This window comes from Bos indicus x Bos taurus, chromosome 3 (genome assembly GCF_003369695.1).
Source record: "Bos indicus x Bos taurus breed Angus x Brahman F1 hybrid chromosome 3, Bos_hybrid_MaternalHap_v2.0, whole genome shotgun sequence".
Taxonomy (NCBI): domain Eukaryota; kingdom Metazoa; phylum Chordata; class Mammalia; order Artiodactyla; family Bovidae; genus Bos; species Bos indicus x Bos taurus.
Genome location: NC_040078.1, coordinates 35,192,604 through 35,214,030, shown reverse-complemented (window position 1 = coordinate 35,214,030; position 21,427 = coordinate 35,192,604). Strand labels below are relative to the sequence as shown.

The 21,427-nt window shown below is 39.3% G+C and overlaps 1 protein-coding gene and 1 non-coding gene across 2 annotated transcripts in view; both read right to left on the bottom strand.

Annotated features, from left to right (window-relative positions):
* Positions 1-16,373, bottom strand: part of LOC113889539 (calcium-binding mitochondrial carrier protein SCaMC-1) — a 57,788-nt gene extending 41,415 nt beyond the window's left edge. The window contains exons 1-3 of the mRNA XM_027536345.1: positions 16,000-16,373; positions 4,914-5,040; positions 802-889 (exon numbers count right to left, since the gene is read on the bottom strand). Coding sequence (XP_027392146.1) covers positions 802-889; positions 4,914-5,040; positions 16,000-16,182 — 398 coding nt within the window. The 5' untranslated portion in view covers positions 16,183-16,373. The remainder of the gene's footprint in view (positions 1-801; positions 890-4,913; positions 5,041-15,999) is intronic.
* Positions 16,374-19,575: 3,202 nt separating this feature from the next.
* LOC113890664 lies at positions 19,576-19,682 on the bottom strand. The gene has a single exon (XR_003510610.1). It is a non-coding gene; the product is annotated as a U6 spliceosomal RNA (small nuclear RNA).
* Between the last annotated feature and the right edge of the window lie 1,745 nt (positions 19,683-21,427).

Sequence of the window (21,427 nt, the reverse complement as noted above, 5' to 3'; positions counted from 1 at the left end):
TCTTTTCATTTTTTTTTTTTTTTGATATGTACCCAGGAGTGAAATTGCTGGATCAAACAGCTCTATTTTTAGTTTTTTGAGGAACCTGCATACTGTGTTCCACAGTGGGTGCATCAAGTTACATTCCCACCAACAAAGTACAAGGGTTCCCTTTTCTCCATGTCCTCATCAGCGTTCCTTATTTGAGGTCTTTTTGATGATGGTCATGCTCACAGGTGTGAGGTGCTATCTCACTGTAGTTCTGACTTGCATTTCTTTGATGATTAACAATGTTGAACATTTTTTCATGTGCCTGTTGGCCACCTGTATATCTTTCTTGGAAAAATGTCTGTTCAGTTTTTCTGCCATTTTTTTTTATTCGACTTGTTTGTTTTTTTCAAATCAGTTTCTTTGTCAGTCAATGAGGAGACCTTAGGATTTCTCTCTTATCCAGTCATGTCATGCATAAGATAAAGAAGTGATGCATCTGCTTGACTCCTCATCTTGAAACAATGAGTTCTACTGTCACATTAGAAACCAAATAGGAAAAAAGATAGTACTAAAACTTTTAGGCTCCTTCTGTAGAGACTTAGCACCTTCCTGTCATTCCACCAGGCTGGAGGTCTTGAGAGAGTTTTCTCATTCCTACACTTTAGGTGCACAAGCACACACAAAATGAAAAGGGAGAAAAGCGGGGAAAGATATTGTAAGGAATGATAAGGTGCAGAGAATTGTTTTAAGCCATGCTTACAAATGCAGATCTCTAATACCAGATATTAAAATAAAAAAAAAAACACAGTTGTCAATAGATGAAGAGCTTACCTTTGAAGAATCAATTCTGCTTGTTGTTCAGAAATAGTTAGACCTAGTATCTGGAGAGACTGGACAATTTCAGAAGCCTCAATTTTTCCTTTAAAAAATAAAAATTATAAACTCAGAACTGACAAGGACCTTAGAAATATGACTTTCAAATCCCTTACTTTATAAGGGAAAGCCTTGAACTGATTAAGGTAATATTATGAATTAAGATGAGTTACAGATTTGCTTAAATACATACTGAAACACCAACTCAAATTTTAAAAAATATATTAAATAAGTACACATATATTATTTCATTCAAAAATCACAACAGCCTTGTAGGTAAATAATGATTCCATTGAAAGAAGAGACTGAGTTTACATGGCCCTACAAAGAAACCACATTAAGAAGCAACAGAACTGACGTACAAATCAAGACACTCAGATTCTGAAGTAAATTCAGTTAAGGTAGGATCTCTTAAATATAAAGTATGCATTTATTAAATGATGAAGCATTAATTATGCATAAAGATGTATTCACTGAGTTAAAAGAAAGTAGAAAAATGACTAAATGAAGCTAAAGAGTGTGAAATATTCTTTTGAGAGATCTAGCAATAAAAATGAAGAAAGCAGGGATAACAGGATGATGTAAGAAGGAAAATTATTATCATGAGAGCAATTAGAGCATGCTGTGGAAAGGAGAAGAATCAGAGAAGAAGAAAGAGAAAATACAAGCAGTAAATTGTAAGACTGCATTTCCCTGAAGCAGCTCACAGACTCATGATGATCGTAAGACTAGTATGAATAGAAAAGGATGAAACAAAATAAGAGACGGTCTGATGCCAAACCAGGATTAATAGCAAAGTTCTCCAGGAAAAGAGGAAGACAAAAATTACTGTTAGTGGCAGCATGAGAATCTGGACAGCCAGAGGCTTTCAGAAACAGCCAGACTTTTCAGCAATGAAAGTCTTCAAACACCATTCTGAATAGTCACCTTTATAATTGCCCTCTCAAAGAAATACAGTTGATTTTCACTATTCACACTGGTTACTTTCTATAAGGTCACTGTGAACACAGAATTAAGGGAAACGGAACCATTGTTCCTAAGGGAAATATGGGGTTAGGTTCCTGTAAGCCTCTGGTTTTCTCATCAATTTTCTCATCAACTGATCAATACAAAAGCTTGTTTGCTGTGTGTTTCTGTTTAAATACACCTTGTTTATATATATATATATATATATATACATATATATATATATATATATACACACACACACAAATGTTGACTCATTAACAGTGAGCTTATGGTCAATAGCACTATAACTCTTGTCTGAGTAAAGTGTTTTGACACATATATTTTTCTCCAAAGACACTTCACGGCCTTCCCACATTTAGGAATGTGGATCAACATTTCAGCACTGCTTTTGGGAGCCATTGTAAATAGTGAAATCATCAACAAAAAACACAAAAATGCAAAAGACATGCTACCAAGTAGGCTGGAGAAGGACTTATTTACAGTACAAAAGCTACAACAGGGAAGCAGAGCGTCACCTTGTTCTGTCTCACCTAGAAATGTGTTCACCAAGCAAATGAAGCTTGTAGCTTCTCTATGCAAATCCATGAATGACTGCAAAAGTACTGTGAGTACAACTTCGGGGTTACTTTTGGAGTTAAATTTTATCATGTAGACAAATTCTCAAATACAGAATTCATGAACAATTAGGATAGATTATATATGTTTTCCTTTGTTGTTGGTTAATCGCTATGTTGTGTCTAACTCTTTTGCAAGCCAATGGACTACAGCCTGCCAGATTCCTCTGTCCATGGGATTTCCCAGGCAAGAATACTGGAGTGGGTTGCCATTGCCTTCTCCAGGGAATCTTCCCAACCCAGGGATCAAACTCGTGTCTCCTGTATTGGCAGGCAAATTCTTTATCACTGAGCCACCAGAGAAGTCCCAGTTTCCTATATGAAAGTCTAATAAACACAAATATGAACCTATAATGAGAAAGTGTTTTTAAATATACAAACAAGATAAATTGAGAGGAAACTGTTTGATCTACAAATGTATCATAAGTTTCACCACTAATACATTGTAAATGAACTATACTTCAATTAAAAAATAAAATAGAAAGACTTCACCTTTATTTCTTCTGGTTCCTTTAGAACTTTCTGAAATTAACCATTGATATGTGCACACCATACATACATAAGTAGATCAGCCTCTACTTATCTGGAGATGATCCTTAGTTCGCTTCATCTCCCAGGAACTACCTGACCTAACACTATACAGACAGTCCCTTCTGTGCAGAGAGTTCAGGGTGGGATGAAAGTTTGTGGGAAGAAACTAAGTTGACTGTAAGAATTGAATTTTTCTATAAGATTAGACTAAGGTAGACTTGGGGCATACAATGTAAGGTTTATGGGTGCTAATAAATGTCCTAACACTACTACTTTCCACCACAAACTCAGTTCTTCCTAGCTGAGAGTCACAGATTTGAACAATCATCAAAATCATTCAAAGGATTTAGTTGTTTGTTTGAAGGAAATTGCCTTGAATCTAACTAAAGTTAAGGTTCAGTATAAACCAGGGCTTCACTGATACCTCAGTTGGTAAAGAATCCACCTGCAATGCAGGAGACACCGGTTTAATTTCTGGGTGGGGAAGATCTGCTGGAGAAGAAACAGGCTGCCCACTCCAGTATTCTTGGGCTTCCCTTTTGGCTCAGCTGGCAAAGAATCTGCCTGCAAATGCAGGAGACCTGGGTTCGATTCCTGCGTTTGGAAGACCCCTGGAGAAGGGAACAGCTACCCACTCCAGTATTCTGACTTGGAGAATTCGATGGACTCTATAGTCCATGGGGTTGCAAAGAATCGGACATGATTAAGTAACTCACTTTGGGCTTCCCTGGTGGCTCAGCTGGTAAAGAATCTGCCCGCAGTGTGGGAGACCTGGGTTCAATCCCCGGGTTGGGAAGATCCTCTGGAGAAGGGAACAGCTATGTACTCCAGTATTCTTGCCTGGAGAATCCCATGGACAAAGGAGCCTGGTGGGCTACAGGCCATAGAGCTGCAAAGAGTTGGACACCACTGAGCGACTAACACACACATAGCTGAGTCATACACGACTGAGCGACTTTCACTTTCACTTTTCAGCAAACTATAACCTTCTGGCCAAATAAGGCCAGTTGCTTGCTTTTACAAATAAAGTTTTATTGGTACACAGCCATGCCCACTCATTTACATACTCTCTAAGGCTATTTCTGCAGGATGACAGCAGAGATAAGTACTTGCAACTGAGATCACATGGCTCACTAGGCTAAATATTTCCTATCTGGCCTTTTATTAAACAACAAAAAAGTTTGCCTACCCTGGTATGAACCATATTTTCTGTTTATTTGTTTAACTTGTTTATTGAATAATAAATCTGTGAATGGAATGGCCTCAACCACTTATGCATGGGGAGGGGTCTGAGGCTACATTATATATTTTTAAAATAAACTCCCTCTTCTTATCAAAGGTTGCCTCTGGTGATAAGGGTTTGATAGCTGCTTCTTTTCTCCTACTGTGGCCCTTGCTTTTTGTTCTATATGACTGGGACTCTAACTCCAAGCTATTAATAAATAGAAAAACCATAACCCCAATCAGAAGGTATATATTTAAATATCTATCTGCTATTTTCTTTTCTAACTTTCATAATCAGAGAGTATCTTCTCTGATCACAGGGAATTCTTTCAAAACAACTTATCAAATATAAGATAATCTGAAAGTTGTTTAAAGTTTAGAATATAAAACACTTGTGCTTAGTATGAATAAAAATAAATCTCTCTTGCTCAGAGAGCAAGAAAATATAATTGTTATTTTTAAACCATAACTTAAAGTCAAATCAGCATAAGGTTCCATAATTAATATTTTACAAAAGGCCCTACTCACAGTTTATGATTCATTGGACAAAACTACATATAACTTTTCTCCACTAAAAACATTCTATATAAAAATCATATACTAAGAAAAACAAATATTAGCACAAGCAGTAATTATCATCTAAAAAAGACTAAAATATACATTCTTTTAAACTTTTGGAAGCATGAGAAGTGCTTCTTCATAGCTGTTGATAAACAGAAAATAAAGACAAACCATCATTATTTTTGTCCAAACTCTTAAATGCCAATTTCATTTTTTTCTCATGGTCTTTAAGGTACTTCATAAATTCTTCAAAATCCAGCTTCCCATCTTTGTTGACATCACCAGTAGTGAAAATTTTCTATAAAAAATAAAAAAAATAGAGATATTTTATATGGGTTTAAAATACTGAATTTTTTTGTACAAAAACTTTAAGGAAATCGGCTATTTTCCTATTAAGAAATGTATTTTATAAATTCCAAGGTAGAAGACAAAATCTTGACCTAAATTTAAATGTTTAAAATAGTCTTTCTCCTTTTGAATTTCCAAAATTACATGATCTCTTCCTAAAGATGATCCTTATAAAAAGCTGTCATATCAAATTGTCTGTCTCTATCAAGAAAAATCATTTGTTTTGAGAAATATTATTTCACAAACAATAATATACATACACATACTATATAATGTTCAGTTCAGTTCAGTCGCTCAGTCATGTCCGACTCTGCGACCCCATGAATCGCAGCACGCCATGCCTCCCTGTCCATCACCAACTCCTGGAGTTTACCCAAACTCATGTCCATAGAGTCGGTGATGTCATCCAGCCATCTCATCCTCTGTTGTCCCCTTCTCCTCCTGCCCCCAATCTCTCCCAGCATCAGGGTATTTTCCAATGTATATGGATACAATAATATAATATATATACTATGTATATAATTATATGAATACAACATAAAATGGATACTATATATTCACATATAATACTATAATATGTATATACATAACATTATATATGGACACACATATATATAAAAGATAAATGTATACCAGTAATGTCAGGTTAGGTTAACATGTTTTTTTTAATCTTATAATTTACCACAGTAACAGAATAAAAACGTCATTTACCCTAGTAAATGTGGAAAAATTTTTGATGGATTCTACATCATTATGACTAAAAATTCTGAGCAAACTAAAAACTCTGAGTAGTGCTTCCTCAAACTAATAAAGGGTATCGACAAAGAATTCTCGTCTTTTTTGTTTAAACTAGTATCAGTAGAATTCTTTTATCTGCAACCTAAATAGTCTTGATTCAAATGCCACCAATCATCACATTTTAAAAGCAAATACATTTTATTGTCACTAAAAAATAATTATTAATCTTTAATTACTTTCAAAATTAGATTAAGGATGATTTTCATCTAGAAATTATTTTGTAATTACTCAACACATACAGAGATTTGCACTTGTGTCTTGGCTCAAAGGCAGGAAGAAGAGTGAGAAACTTTATAGTAGGAAAAAAGGAGTTTTCCAATGTGCCCTGACTGGAGACTGCTGGCCTGGGAAAACTTCCGGATTTAAATGGGTCACCCTGTGTGATTGGTTGGGGGACATATTTAGCTCTCTCTGGTTGGTCCTAAGTTGGAAGCAGGGACAAAAATTGGGGAACTGTCAGTGATCAATCAATTCCTGACCATTTGGGGCTGTTACAGAAGTCATAGTTAAGCTTCTTGGACTGTCACCAGAGATAGCATTCCCTGAAACAAAAGGTTCTGTGTGGTTACTGTATTGCTGTAAAGAGCAATAATATTGCATAAGAACCTGGAATGTTAGGTCCATGAATCAAGGCAAATTAGAAGTGAAAAAACAGGAGATGGCAAGAGGGAACACCAACATTTTAGGAATCAGCGAACTAAAATGGACTGCAATGGGTGAATTTAACTCAGATGACCATTATATCTACTACTATGGGCAAGAATCCCTTAGAAGAAATGTAATAACCATCATAGTCAACAAAAGGGTCCGAAATGCAGTATTTGGATGCAGTCTCAAAAGTGCCAAAATGATCTCTGTTTGTTTCCGACGCAAACCATTCAATATCATAGTAATCCCAGTCTATGCCCTGACCAGTAACACTGAAGAAGCTGAAGTTGAACAGTTCTATGAGGACCTACAATACCTTCTAGAATTAATACCCAAAAAAGATGTCCTTTTCATCATAGGGGACTGGAATGCAAATGTAGGAGTCAAGAAACACCTGGAGTAACAGGCAAATTTGGCCTTGGAATACAGAATGAAGCAGGGCAAAGGCTAATAGAGCTCTGCTAAGAGAACACACTGGTCATAGCAAACACCCTCTTCCAACAACATAAGAGAAGACTCTACACATGGACATCACCAGATGGTCAACACTGAAATCAGATAGATTTCACATCTATCAGATAGATAGATTCATTGCAGCCAAAGATGGAGAAGCTCTATACAGTCAGCAAAAACAACACCAAGAGCTGACTGTGGCTGTGGCTCAAATCACGAACTCCTTATTGCCAAATTCAGACTTAAATTGAAGAAAGTAGGGAAAACCACTAGACCATTCAGGTATGACCTGAATCAAATCTCTTATGACTTTACAGTGGAAGTGAGAAACAGATTTAAGGGACTAGATCTGATAGACAGAGTGCCTGATGAACTATGGGCAGAGGTTCATGACATTGTAGAGGAGACAGACAGCAAGACCACCCCCAAGAAAAAGAAATACAAAAAAGCAAAATGGCTGTCTGAGGATACCTTACAAATAGCTATGAAATGAAGAAAAGCAAAAACCAAAGGAGAAAAGGAAAGATATACCCATTTGAATGCAGAGTTCCAAAGAATAGCAAGCAGAAATAAGAAAGCCTTTCTCAGTGATCAATGAAAAGAAATAGAGGAAAACAACAGAATGGGAAAGACTAGAGATCTCTTCAAGAAAATTAGAGATACCAAGGGAATATTTCATGCAAAGATGGGGGTCAATAAAGGACAGAAACGGTACGGACCTAATAGAAGCAGATGTTAAGAAGAGGTGGCAAGAATACACAGAAGAACTGTATAAAAAAGATCTTCACGACCCAGAATCATGATGGTATGATCACTCACCTAGAGCCAGACATTCTGGAATGTGAAGTCAAGTGGGCCTTAAGAAGCATCAGTACGAACAAAGCTAGTGGAGGTGATGGAATTCCAGTTGAGCTATTTCAAATGCTGAAGGATGATGCTGTGAAAGTGCTGCACTGAATATGCCAACAAATTTGGAAAACTCAGCAGTGGCCACAGGACTGAAAAAGGTCAGTTTTCATTCCAATCCCAAAGAAAGGCAATGCCAAAGAATGCTCAAACTACCACACAATTGCACTCATCTCACACGCTAGTAAAGTAATGCTCAAAATTCTCCAAGCCAGGCTTCAGCAGTACATGAACCGTGAACTTCCAGATATTCAAGCTGGATTTAGAAAAGGCAGAGAAACCAGAGATCAAATTGCCAACATCTGCTGGATCATCAAAAAAGCAAGAGAGTTCCAGAAAAACATCTATTTCTGCTTTATTGACTATGCCAAAGGCTTTGACTGTGTGGATCACAATAAACTGTGGAAAATTCTTAAAGAGATGAGAATACCAGACCATCAGACCTTCCTCCTGAGAAACCTGTATGCAGGTCAGGCAGCAACAGTTAGAACTGGACATGGAACAACAGACTGGTTCCAAACAGGAAAAGGAGTACATCAAAGCTGTATATTGTCACCCTGCTTATTTAACTTATAGCAGAGTACAACATGAGAAACCCTGGGCTGGAAGAAGCACAAGCTGGAATCAAGACTGCTGGGAGAAATAGCAATAACCTCAGATATGCAGATGACACCACTCTTATGGCAGAAAGCAAAGAAGAACTAAAGAGCCTCTTGATGAGAGTGAAAGAGGAGAGTGAAAAAGTTGGCTTAAAGCTCAACATTCAGAAAACTAAGATCATGGCATCTGGTCCCATCACTTCATGGCAAATAGATGGGGAAACAGTGGAAACAGTGGCAGACTTTATTATTGGGGCTCCAAAATCACTGCAGATGGTGACTGCAGCCATGAAATTAAAAGACACTTACTCCTTGGAAGAAAAGTCATGACCAACCTAGACAGCATATTAAAAAGCAGAGACGTTTCTTTGCCAACAAAGGTCCATCCAGTCAAGGCTATGGTTTTTCCAGTAGTCATGTAGGGATGTGAGAGTTGGACTACAAAGAAAGCTGAGCACTGAAGAGTTTACGCTTTTGAACTGTGGTGTTGGAGAAGACTCTTGAGAGTCCCTTGGACAGCAAGGACATCCAACCAGTCCATCCTAAAGGAAATCAGTCCTGAATATTCATTGGAAGGACTGATGTTGAAGCTGAAACTCCAATACTTTGGCCACCTGATGCGAAGAGCTGACTCATTTGAAAAGACCCTGATGCTGGGAAAGATTAAAGGTGAGAAGGGGACAACAGAGGATGAGATGGTTGGATGGCATCACCGACTCAATGGACATGAGTTTGAGTAAACTCCAGGAGTTGGTGATGGACAGGGAGGCCTGGCATGCTACAGTCCATAGGGTCGCTAAGAGTCGGACACGCCTGAGCAACTGAACTGAACTGAACTGTTGTAGTTACTGCAGAGTCCTCTGGAGTTTTGATACATAAGCCCTCATCAGCCACAAAAAGCCTTTTTATATATGGCTCAGACCGTCTATTACCAAGAACAACAAACAAACAAACAAAATTTTGTTTTGATAAAGAAGTAATGTGTTTCAAAGACTGAACCTGTTTATGGCATAATCTAGAATTTCTTATGAAAGGTTAGTTTATTCCTAATAAATAAATAAAAGTCACACTTGAAAATCTAAGTACAAGAGAAGCTTTAAAAAAGCATTAAGGGCAATAGGTTTAAAAAGAAAACATGACTTAAAAATCCAAGTGCAATTTACACAGAGAATATTTTGGACTGGCCTGGTCTATAGACAATATCCAGTCCAGGCCTCTGATGTTACAAATGAAGAAATCAAGACACAGTGCTTGGCATATAAAATGTGCTCAAAATACAACTGATCAATGACTGAATGGATGATTAAAATATAGACTTCCAAAGTTCACACAGCTTATTAGAAGAAGAGTTTTACCAAATCTTAACGTGACAGAACCCAACTGACAGTTTTTTGAGCATGAAGTGCCAATTTTTCAAATGAATTTGCCAATCTTTACCTCTCATGGATCTCCTAGTCTTCTGAGTTAAACATCCAAAGAGCAAATATTATTGGAAAACAATAATTATACTCAATAATAACTTCCAAACAGAAAATTACTTGGAAATAATAGAAATGCATGCAGCATCACATACTGAGAAGGATCCTCTAACCTAGGTTGCTGGGGGAGAGATCTGCAAAACAAACAATGCCCAAGCTCATTTTTAAAAGTCTGATGATTAAAGCAAATTATAAGGACATATTAGCTTGGGTGAGACCCCAAGACTACAAGCCATTCAGACTGATTGTCCTCCTTCAAAATCCAATATTAGACAAGTTTCAACTACCACACAACTCTCAAAACACACACATAGTGATTATGCCAGTTCCCTAAAGAGGGGAGGGAGCATTCTTGGGGTTGATGCTCATAGGCTACTAATAACAGGTGAGTACCTTGAACAAGGTAACCCCAAAAACCAGTTTGCATCCAATATCTTGAGAGCAATTTGAATTCAGAAGCCCGAGTTCATCTCTAGTTAGTTATTTTGTCTCAGGACTTGCCTTGATGTCTTTTTCCTTCCCTGGATACTTTTGGAACACTTAGTAATGATTGGTTATTGTATTCCTTACTATATTCCTAAATTATCATATTAGAGCCAGGGGGAAAACTGAGAAAAATGCTTGAGAAGACTATTAGTAACATTGTTATTCTTCCTTCAGTAAGGTTGGTAATTGACCTGAAAACTACAGTGGCAGCCCAGATCAAGTTTAGGAACCTGTAAATTTGACTGTAGGCTTCTCTGCCCAAGGCTCCTCCAGAACTCTCAGCCCCAACATCTCTCTGATCACAGCCCCTCTGAAGCCCACCTTCCCTCCATCCTGAATGACCCCTACACCCTGCAGGCCTTCCAGAAGCTCAAAGATGTCCAGGATCCCGTCTTCATTATGGTCTAGGTGAGAAAACAGTTTTTCATAGGAGGCGTCCATCTGGGATGTCTCTGGCGGGAGAAGCGACTAGAGTGGTCCACGCTGTGACCCTGTGAGTCTCGAGGTAAATGTGAAAGGCAAGATGGCAATCTCTGCCCACCGCAGGCCGAGTTGGAAGAGACCTGAAGTAGCAGCTGTCTCTCTGCTACCAAAGCCAAAGCCCTTCTGCCAGGTACAGAACAGGAAGTCGACCGTGCAGACAACGGCTCCAGAGCAGAGGCACACAGTGCACGCGGCGTTGGGGGCCAGATCTGGCGTGCGACGTCACCGAGTTCCCGCCTCGCTCCCTGATCATCCAATCAGAAAGCCTGTTTCCACCTCACTCCAGGAAGAGTCTTTTCTCCTGAAGCTTCCGGAAAGACTTCTGCACAGGTCTGTCTCTAAAGGTAGAACTTCTTTTTATAGAAAAGTGGGTAGGGGAATTTTGAGACATGGACTGTGGAGTCGTAATGACTAGTGGTGTTGGTCCACCTTTTTTTTTTTTTTTTTTTGAAGTTGTTTAGTCACACTTTTTAAGACTTCTTCTAAGGTTAAGGAACTTGGGAATCATTGTAATGATGCTTGGAACCTGAATGAAAATCTGCCAGCGTGGGCCTTTCCTTCTGTGATCACCCCCGCGCCCCTATACCAGGTCATTATCTTCACTGGGTTTCTGCAGTGGCTCCAGAACAAATATGAAATTCTTTGAGCTGCTTCCCTTCTAGCTCTTGGTAATCCTCTCAGCTGTAAGAGTCCTATGCCTCTTATGATTCTAAGTCTCTCCTGAGAAAGTTACAGTAAGAGTTTGTGCCTGTGAATACATGGCAGGCAACTTAAGTTTTAAAATTGTCCATGACTTCAGAGGCCAGCTGAACACAACTGTTAGATCAGTTAGCTGTGAACATGGGTACAGGAATACCTTCATATGCTACACAGTCTGCCCCAGTTTTCCTCCACCTATTAATAAAAGAATTACTACTAAAGGGTGCCATGATGTGAGGAGAAATAAAATATATCTGTAAAAATCTGTATTAAAAAAGTCAAGATCTTCCTTTTTTCATTATATTGGCTTATTCATTCTAAATCTAGATTTTTGTTTGTTTGTTTTTGGTCCTGTACTATTACAAAGTTTTCCAAGCCTGAACTGAATCAAAATAAGAACTTCCAGCTAAAATTGCTGACTCTCCATCAGTTTATTTTTCTGATTTCCATTTCAGTAAATTAAAATTTAGATTATTTCTTCTCCTCTTCGATGTTCTGAAATTTTTTTCCTCAGAGTATCTCAAATGATATCCAAATATTAATATCCTTTTAGAATGTTTTAATGTGGCCTCTGATGAAAAACAAGGAGGAGGAGGAGGGCAGAAGGAGGAGGAGGAGAGGGAGGAAGGGAGGGGAAGGGGGAAAGGGAGGAGGGATATTCTAAGAAAAAAGAAAAAGCAGACAGAATTACTAGATTCTTATGGGAATATTAGTAATAACTACTGTATTTCCTTGTTTCTTATACTACCCTCTACAAACAATTCCTGAGTCCTAGAAGAACTTAATGTGAATTTTATCTAAAACATTAATTTCATAATGAGGCAATTTGGAAACATGTAAAGGCAGGGTCAATCAGAAGAACAAACTGTAGTGCATTCACTTCTGTCCTATGTGTCAGGCACTGTGCCTGGGTGTTCACTGGAAGGACTGATGCTGAAGCTGAAACTCCAGTACTTTGGCCACCTCATGCGAAGAGTTGACTCATTGGAAAAGACCCTGATGCTGGAAGGGATTGGGGGCAGGAGGAGAAGGGGACGATAGAGGATGAGATGGCTGGATGGCATCACCGACTCGATGGACGTGAGTTTGAGTGAACTCCGGGAGTTGGTGATGGACAGGGAGGCCTGGCGTGCTGCGATTCATGGGGTCACAAAGAGTCGGACATGACTGAGGGGCTGAACTGAACTGAACTGATGCTACAAGGGTAGGCAAGAAACCATAAAGATAAAAAGAGCAATTCACTAAGAAGATATAACAATGCTAAATCTGAACTCACCAGTAGTACAGTCCACTATATAGTCTATTTTTAAAATATAAAAGGGGGAAACTGACAAAATTATAAAGTTGGCAAATCTACAATTATAGAGATTCTGACACTTCTTTTTAATAGTGACTATAATAACAGTATTAGATAATTTAAAGCCTATAATTAGTTGATTGTTTATTAGGTACCAGGTATTATTCTAAGAATTTAACACATTTTAATTCATTTATACTTCACAATAACCCTATGAAATAAGTACTGATATCACCTCTGTCACAGATGTGGAAACTGAGGCTAGAGAGATTTTAAAATTTGCCCCAAAGTTATCAAGTAAGTAGCACAATCACAATTTAAACCCAGATAGTTTGGCTAGACTTTTCTTACAAATTCATCTATGTGTGTAAAAAGATGTTTATCTGGCAAAACTATGGAAACAGAAGATCAGTGGTTGGGGGTGGGTATAAATAGGCAGAGCACAGAGGACTTTTAGGGCAGAAATAGCACTATATGATATTATAATAATGAATACATGTCATTATACAATTGTCCAAACCCATAGAATATACAATACCAGGAGTGAACTCTAAAGTAAGCTATGAACTTAAAGTGATAATGATGTGTCAGTGTAGGTTCATCCTTGGTAAAAACAAAAAAGTACCATTCTGTTAAATGATGTTGACAGTTGGGGAGGCTTATGTGTGTGGTGTCTAGGGGCAGAGGGTGTATGGGAAATCTTTGTACCTTCCTCTCAATTTTGTTGTAAACCAAAAACTGCTCTAAAAAATACTTTTATATATTTATCTTATCTTATACAGCATTTATGGGCATCTTACAACAGGAGAACTTTTGGTTTTCTTTCCTACATATGCTGGAAATAAAACCATTAACAACTACTTTGCAGTTGAATATTTAATTGATTAATTTTTAATAACCAACTTTTAATTATTTCAAATGAGCCACTGCCTTGTTTAGGGTATTTCAAATCACAAGCCTTAAATCTTTTTGTATCACTGTGCTTAGATCATGAGACATGATCCTCATCTTCAGGATGTTTGGTATTAGTGGAGGACACAGTCAATAAATAAAAATACCTTTTGGAGAGACCAGTGATGAACTCGTCTATAGAGGGTGGTCCGGAAGAGCTCATCCCAGAGAGATGATATTTAATTTTTTTTAATCCTCTATTTTTTCCTAATCATAAAAATAATAATGTGTGATCATTTTTAAAAATGGAAATAATACAAAAATTATGAAGAAGAAAGTAAAAAGGTAATTTAACTCATACCATCCAAAAGCAATCATTATTACACTTTTATTAAAGAATCAAAAAAGAGTACTGAGAAGAGTTAATATCTGGCATAAGCACAGTGATAGTATGTATATGTATGTATGTGTAAAGTATATTTTATGTATAAGATACATATATTAGGTATGTGACAAATACATGCCATCCTGTTCTATATGTTTGCATACACATAGTTTTATACAACTTATTTTATAATATATTCTTATATAAATTTTAGAAAACTGAAGACATTTTTTATCCCTGAGTTCTCTTTTTCTTAAGCAGTCTTGCCAGAGGTTTATGTTTTATTCATACTCTCAAAGAACCAACAAAGAAAGCATATATTTTGAAATTTAAAGCACACATTTAAATAATTCATGGGTCAGGGATGAAATCATATAGGACATTAGAAAATACTGGGAGCTAAGTTACGACAAAAATACAAACTTATGGGATGAGACGAAAGAAGTGATCAAAGGGATATTATAGCTCAAAATGGGCTTCCCTGGTGGCTCAGATGGTAAAGAATCTGCCTGCAATGCAGGAGACCCAGGTTCCATCCCTGGGTCAGGACGATTCCCTGGAGAAGGGAATAGCAACCCACTCCTGTATTCCTGCTTGGAAAATCCCATGGAGAGAGGAGCCTGGCAGGCTACAGTCCATGGGGTCACAAAAAGTCAGTTAATGAATCAAACATTCAACTCAAGAAATCAGAAAAGGGGCAAATCAGTAAACCTAAAGAAAGTAGAAAGAAATAAACAAAAGCTAATGGAAGAAAATTTAAAAACAGAGACAATCAGCAAAAAATACCAAAGTTGGCCGGGACAGGGAGAAGGACTGGCAATAAAAAAAGATTTCGTGAGATTGAAGGTGGGAAGAAGAAGAAAACAACTACAGATACAGTCAGAACTTCTTTAAAACCGTAAGTGAATATAAGTATTATGAACCTTGGACAAAATCGGCAGTTTCCTAGAAGTTGTAGCTTACTAAATCTGACTCAAGAAGAAATAGCCACTTGAAGAGGCCTGTAACTACTACAGGCATTGAATGAGTAGCTTAAAATACTACTATAAAACAGTTGTTCGCTCTCTGAACGTATTCACTTTCCCTCTTGGGATAGAGAATGCCGAAGTGTCCTCTTACGTTTCAGAGGGGCTGGAGATGTTCCAAGTATCTCCGCCCTGCTTTAGGAGCCGCTCTCGGGGACACAATTATGACTCAGAGAAGCCGAAATTGTTCAGACGACGGGCCAACCCTTCAGGTCAACTTGTGGACTTTGGGTATTAAGAATGTCTTAAACAATGGAATGTTGCCTCTCCTCCTCAACGGGAAGTTGGGGGGAAAATACGATGGTTTTTCAAACAGTTCTAAAACAGCAAACTATCTGATACAAGAAAGCAGGTTCGAAGAGAGATACAAAATGTGAGCCTTTTTACACAACTTGGAGCCACTTTAGTGTGAGAGCTAAAAAACAAAACAAAACAAAACTTCATTAAATGTTTGCAGAGGCTGAGAGCTACAAAAAGGGGGTGGAGGGGTACCAAAAGTACTGGGTACAGGATTTTGAACTGTTAAGAGCGAGCTAGAGCACTGCCGCACTCATTGTTCTGGAAAAACACCAGTAGCCTTTCAGATCTCGACGAGCATCGGTTCCGGGGTACCTGGCCGCGGTCCCCATCCCTGAGCTTCTGAACCATTCGCGGGCTGGCCGCCTTAAGTCCGGCTTCTTCCTGCCGCCGCCCTAGTCCTGGAGCGCCCAGAGTCCCTGCAGCCCTCCCGGCCCCTCGGGCCACGCCCCGCAGCGACCCACCTCCTCGGCGTCCTGGCCCAGGGGGATGCCCAAGCTTTTGAGTCCCTCCTGCAGCTCGCTGATGTCCACCACGCCGTCCCCGTTGCGGTCCAGTTTCTGAAAGAGGGTCTCGTAGCGCGTTGGCGGCTCCACGTCCTGGCAGGCCGCAGTGGGCAGCACGAAGCCCCGCAGCCAGCGCAGCATGATACCGGAGGCGCTGGCCCGCCCAGCCGAGGGAGCTCAGGGGTGTAAGGCCTGGCGGTTAAGGGACTGCCACTTGCAGTCCGACGAGCCGAGACCCTACGAGCCGCCTCAGCGCACAGGGAGTGGCCGCTTTCGCTGCGGCTCTGGGAGGAGCTCGCCGGCGCCAGCCTCCCGGAGAAGCGCGGGGGACGGGCCAGGCGCAGCCTGGGACTGGCAGGAAGTGCAAAGGCTGCGGGGTGGGGCCCGGGAGGGGCACTGGGACCTGACGAGTGAGCGCTGCTCCATCTGAGTGGAGCAGCTGGGGAGGTCCGAGAGACTGTGGGATTCTGCGTCAGCCTGTTAAAGAGGGGCGAGTGTGTGTGTGTGTGTGTGTAGAGGTTGGGGGTTGGGGGGGCAGCCTGACGCTCAGGTTACTTAACTTCAAGCCCTCCCTCCCTTTCGGTTTGTAGCCCTAGTGAACTGCCCAGAAATAGTTCTCTCCTCAGGGAAACTGGGCCTTCTCGGGCTTTGTTTCGAACACATCTCTTTTTTCCCTGCAACTCCACAGATCTGGATCTGTTTTCCGTTCACAGAAATGAGAGAGTTGGGTGGCTGCACACCTGGGATGGGAATTAAGCTTTAAAACGCAGAGGAGTTAAATCTGAAAGCAATTTAAAAAATGAAAAGGAACACCTAAAACTAATACAGTGTTGTGTAATTGTAGCTCAGTAGAAGTGTGCGTGGGGGTGGAGGAGCCTTTCGCAGAAAAAGTCAGCATCCATCCAGGTGGATGAGGCTACTTCGATGTAGTTTAGTGTGATCTGCCCGATGAGTTTTAGAATCTTAGCACATATCAGCGGAGAAGACAATGGCACCCCACTCCAGTACTCTTGCCTGGAAAATCCCATGGATGGAGGAGCCTGGTAGGCTGCAGTCCATGGGGTCGCAGAGCCGGACACGACTGAAGTGACTTAGCAGCAGCAGCAGCAGCAGCACATATCAGAAAAACTTCAGGCTGCTCCTCCTCAAGATGGTGCTTACAAGGCTTGGGATTACTGCCCAGGAAATTCAGAACTCTTACTGCATAAAATGGGATAAGCGAAGGAATAGTGGACTTACAGAGAAAATACCAGGCAGGGTCCTAATCTTTCAGCTGTGTAACGCTGAAATGTGAAATCGGAGATGTGTCATAACCTCCCTGGGTAGCCTCTCATCAACAAAAGGAGAGTATGAGTATCTGCCTCTTAACAGGGTTGTATACTGTATGTGAAAGATCCTAATATTCTCAAGTACCAGTCAGGTGAAATATTAATGGTAGTAATGCTCTGTTCATCCACAGCTGCTTATATCACTGGGTTCCTATTATCTGCAGGAGATATAGATCTGTACTTGTAAATAAGGATCTGCCCACATCTTTTGAATTATTAAACAGACTAGTTCCAGCTAGTTAATTAGTCCAGACTAATTACTAAACAAAACCCAGAAACTGAGACCTTGATTTTCCTTCCCCTCATACTGTTTTGTATATTTAAGACATATGCAAATCTAGAGTTTGTAAACTGAGGGCTGCCTGTTTAGTTACAATCATCTTGAAACCCATTTATTTGCTTTTTTTTTTCTCTCCTCCCAATTTCCAGTTTTTTTTTTTAATTTTATTTTTAAACTTTACATAATTGTATTAGTTTTGCCAAATATCAAAATGAATCCACCACAGGTATACATGTGTTCCCCATCCTGAACCCTCCTCCCTCCTCCCTCCCCATACCATCCCTCTGGGTCGTCCCAGTGCACTAGCCCCAAGCATCCAGTATCGTGCATCGAACCTGGACTGGCAACTAGTTTCTTACATGATATTTTACATGTTTCAATGCCATTCTCCCAAATCTTCCCACCCTCTCCCTCTCCCACAGAGTCCATAAGACTGTTCTATACATCAGTGTCTCTTTTGCTATCTCGTACACAGGGTTATTGTTACCATCTTTCTAAATTCCATATATATGCGTTAGTATACTGTATTGGTGTTTTTCCTTCTGGCTTACTTCACTCTGTATAATAGGCTCCAGTTTCATCCACCTCATTAGAACTGATTCAAATGTATTCTTTTTAATGGCTGAGTAATACTCCATTGTGTATATGTACCACTGCTTTCTTATCCATTCATCTGCTGATGGACATCTAGGTTGCTTCCATGTCCTGGCTATTATAAACAGTGCTGCGATGAACACTGGGGTACACGTGTCTCTTTCCCTTCTGGTTTCCTCAATGTGTATGCCCAGCAGTGGGATTGCTGGATCATAAGGCAGTTCTATTTCCAGTTTTTTAAGGAATCTCCACACTGTTCTCCATAGTGGCTGTACTAGTTTGCATTCCCACCAACAGTGTAAGAGGGTTCCCTTTTCTCCATACCCTCTCCAGCATTTACTATTTGTAGACTTTTGGATTGCAGCCATTCTGACTGGTGTGAAATGGTACCTCATAGTGGCTTTGATTTGCATTTCTCTGATAATGAGTGATGTTGAGCATCTTTTCATGTGTTTGTTAGCCATCTGTATGTCTTCTTTGGAGAAATGTCTATTTAGTTCTTTGGCCCATTTTTTGATTGAGTCATTTATTTTTCTGGAGTTGAGCTGTAGGAGTTGCTTGTATATTTTTGAGATTAGTTGTTTGTCAGTTGCTTCATTTGCTATTATTTTCTCCCATTCTGAAGGCTGTCTTTTCACCTTGCTAATAGTTTCCTTTGATGTGCAAAAGCTTTTAAGGTTAATTAGGTCCCATTTGTTTATTTTTGCTTTTATTTCCAATATTCTGGGAGGTGGGTCATAGAGGATCCTGCTGTGATGTATGTCAGAGAGTGTTTTGCCTATGTTCTCCTCTAGGAATTTTATAGTTTCTGGTCTTACGTTTAGATCTTTAATCCATTTTGAGTTTATTTTTGTGTATGATGTTAGAAAGTGTTCTAGTTTCATTCTTTTACAAGTGGTTGACCAGATTTCCCAGCACCACTTGTTAAAGAGATTGTCTTTAATCCATTGTATATTCTTGCCTCCTTTGTCAAAGATAAGGTGTCCATATGTGCGTGGATTTATCTCTGGGCTTTCTATTTTGTTCCATTGATCTATATTTCTGTCTTTGTGCCAGTACCATACTGTCTTGATAACTGTGGCTTTGTAGTAGAGCCTGAAGTCAGGTAGGTTGATTCCTCCAGTTCCATTCTTCTTTCTCAGGATCTCTTTGGCTATTCAAGGTTTTTTGTATTTCCATACAAATTGTGAAATTATTTGTTCTAGCTATGTGAAGAATACTGTTGGTAGCTTGATAGGGATTCCATCGAATCTATAGATTGCTTTGGGTAGTATACTCATTTTCACTATATTGATTCTTCCAATCCATGAACATGGTATATTTCTCCATCTAAAAAATATGGAACGCTTCACGAATTTGCGTGTCATCCTTGTGCAGGGGCCATGCTAATCTTCTCTGTATCATTCCAATTTTAGTATATGTGCTGCTGAAGCGAGCACCCAATTTCCAGTTTTGTTAAGAATTACCAAGGTCCTCAAACATCATCAAATTTTCTATCCATCCTTGAAAAATCTCTTTTAATCCCTACTATGAACACTGTGTACTTGAAGAGAAGCTCCTTGAAATGGTCATCTCAAACTCTAATTTTTTTTTCTTTTCCTTCATCTTTTTTTTTTTTTTTGTAGTAAATAGAGGAATTATTTGTCAACATTTTGACTGACAGAGAAAGACAAATACCATGCATTAATGCATATATATGGAATCTCAAAAGATAGAACCGATCATCCTACATGCAGGGCAGCAAAGGAGACACAGACATAAAGAACAGACTTTTGGACACAGTGGGAGAAGGAGAGGGTGGGATGCTTTGAGAGAACAGCACTGAAACATATACATTGCTGTGTGTAAAATAGATAGCCAGTGGGATTTCAATGCGTGACGTAGGGAACCCAAAGTCAGGGCTCTGTGGCAACCTGGAGGGATGTGGGAGGGGGGTTCAGGAGGAAGGGATCACGTGGATGCCTATGGCTGACTCATGTTGAGGTATACCAGAGGCCATCACAATGTACTGGAGTAATTATCCTCCAATTAAAATAAATAACTTAAAAAATTTAACTGACAAACTTATGTTTGCACAAAACTTGTACAAGAATGTTCATAGCTGTTTTCTTCATAATTACCAAAACCCATAAATAAGCAAAATGTTCTTAAATGGGTGAATGTTAGATAAACAACCTATGTTGCATTCATACAATGGAATACTACTCAGCAATAAAAAGTAATGAACTGATGCATGCAGCCATACATTACATGACATACTAGAAAAGGGAAAACTATAGTGGGAGAAAACAGATCAGTGGTTGTCAGGTGCTGAGGAGCTGGGGGGAGTGATAGAACTGTTCTATGTTTTGATTACAGCTGTGTTTACACAACTGTATGAGCTTGTTAAAATGCACAGCACTATGTACTAAAATGGTTTAATTTTACTCTGTGGAAACATACTTCAATAAATCTGACTTTTTAAATATGCAGATGACACCACACTTATGGCAGAAAGCGAAGAACTAAAGAGCCTCTTGATCCCATGAAAAGTTGGATCAACTTAGTGACTAAACAAGAATAACTTTATACTAGCAGAGATTTTCAAACTTTAACATGTGAAAGATGACCTGGGGCTCTGGTGTAAGTGCAACTCTTATATAGTAGACCTGGAGAAATTCCAGATGTTCAAGCTGGTTTTAGAAAAGGCAGAGGAACCAGAGATCAAATTGCCAACATCTGTTGGATCATCAAAAATGCAAGAGAGTTCCAGAAAAACATCTACTTCTGCTTTATTGACTATGCCAAAGCCTTCGACTGCGAGAATCACAACAAACCGTGGAAAATTCTTAAAGAGATGGGAATACCAGACCACCTGACCTGCCTCTTGAGAAATCTATTCGTGGTCAAGAAGCAACAGTGAGAACTGGACATGGAACAAGAGACTGGCTCCAAATCGGGAAAGGAGTACATCAAGGCTGTATATTGTTACCCTACTCATTTAACTTATATGGAGAGTACATCATGAGAAATGCTGGACTGGATGAAGCACAGGCTTGAATTAAGATTGCTGGGAGAACTATCAATAACCTCAGATATGTAGATGACACCACCCTTATGGCAGAAAGCGAAGAAAAACTAAAGAGCCTCTTGATGAAAGTGATAGAAGAGATGAAAAAGTTGGCTTAAAACTCAACATTCAGAA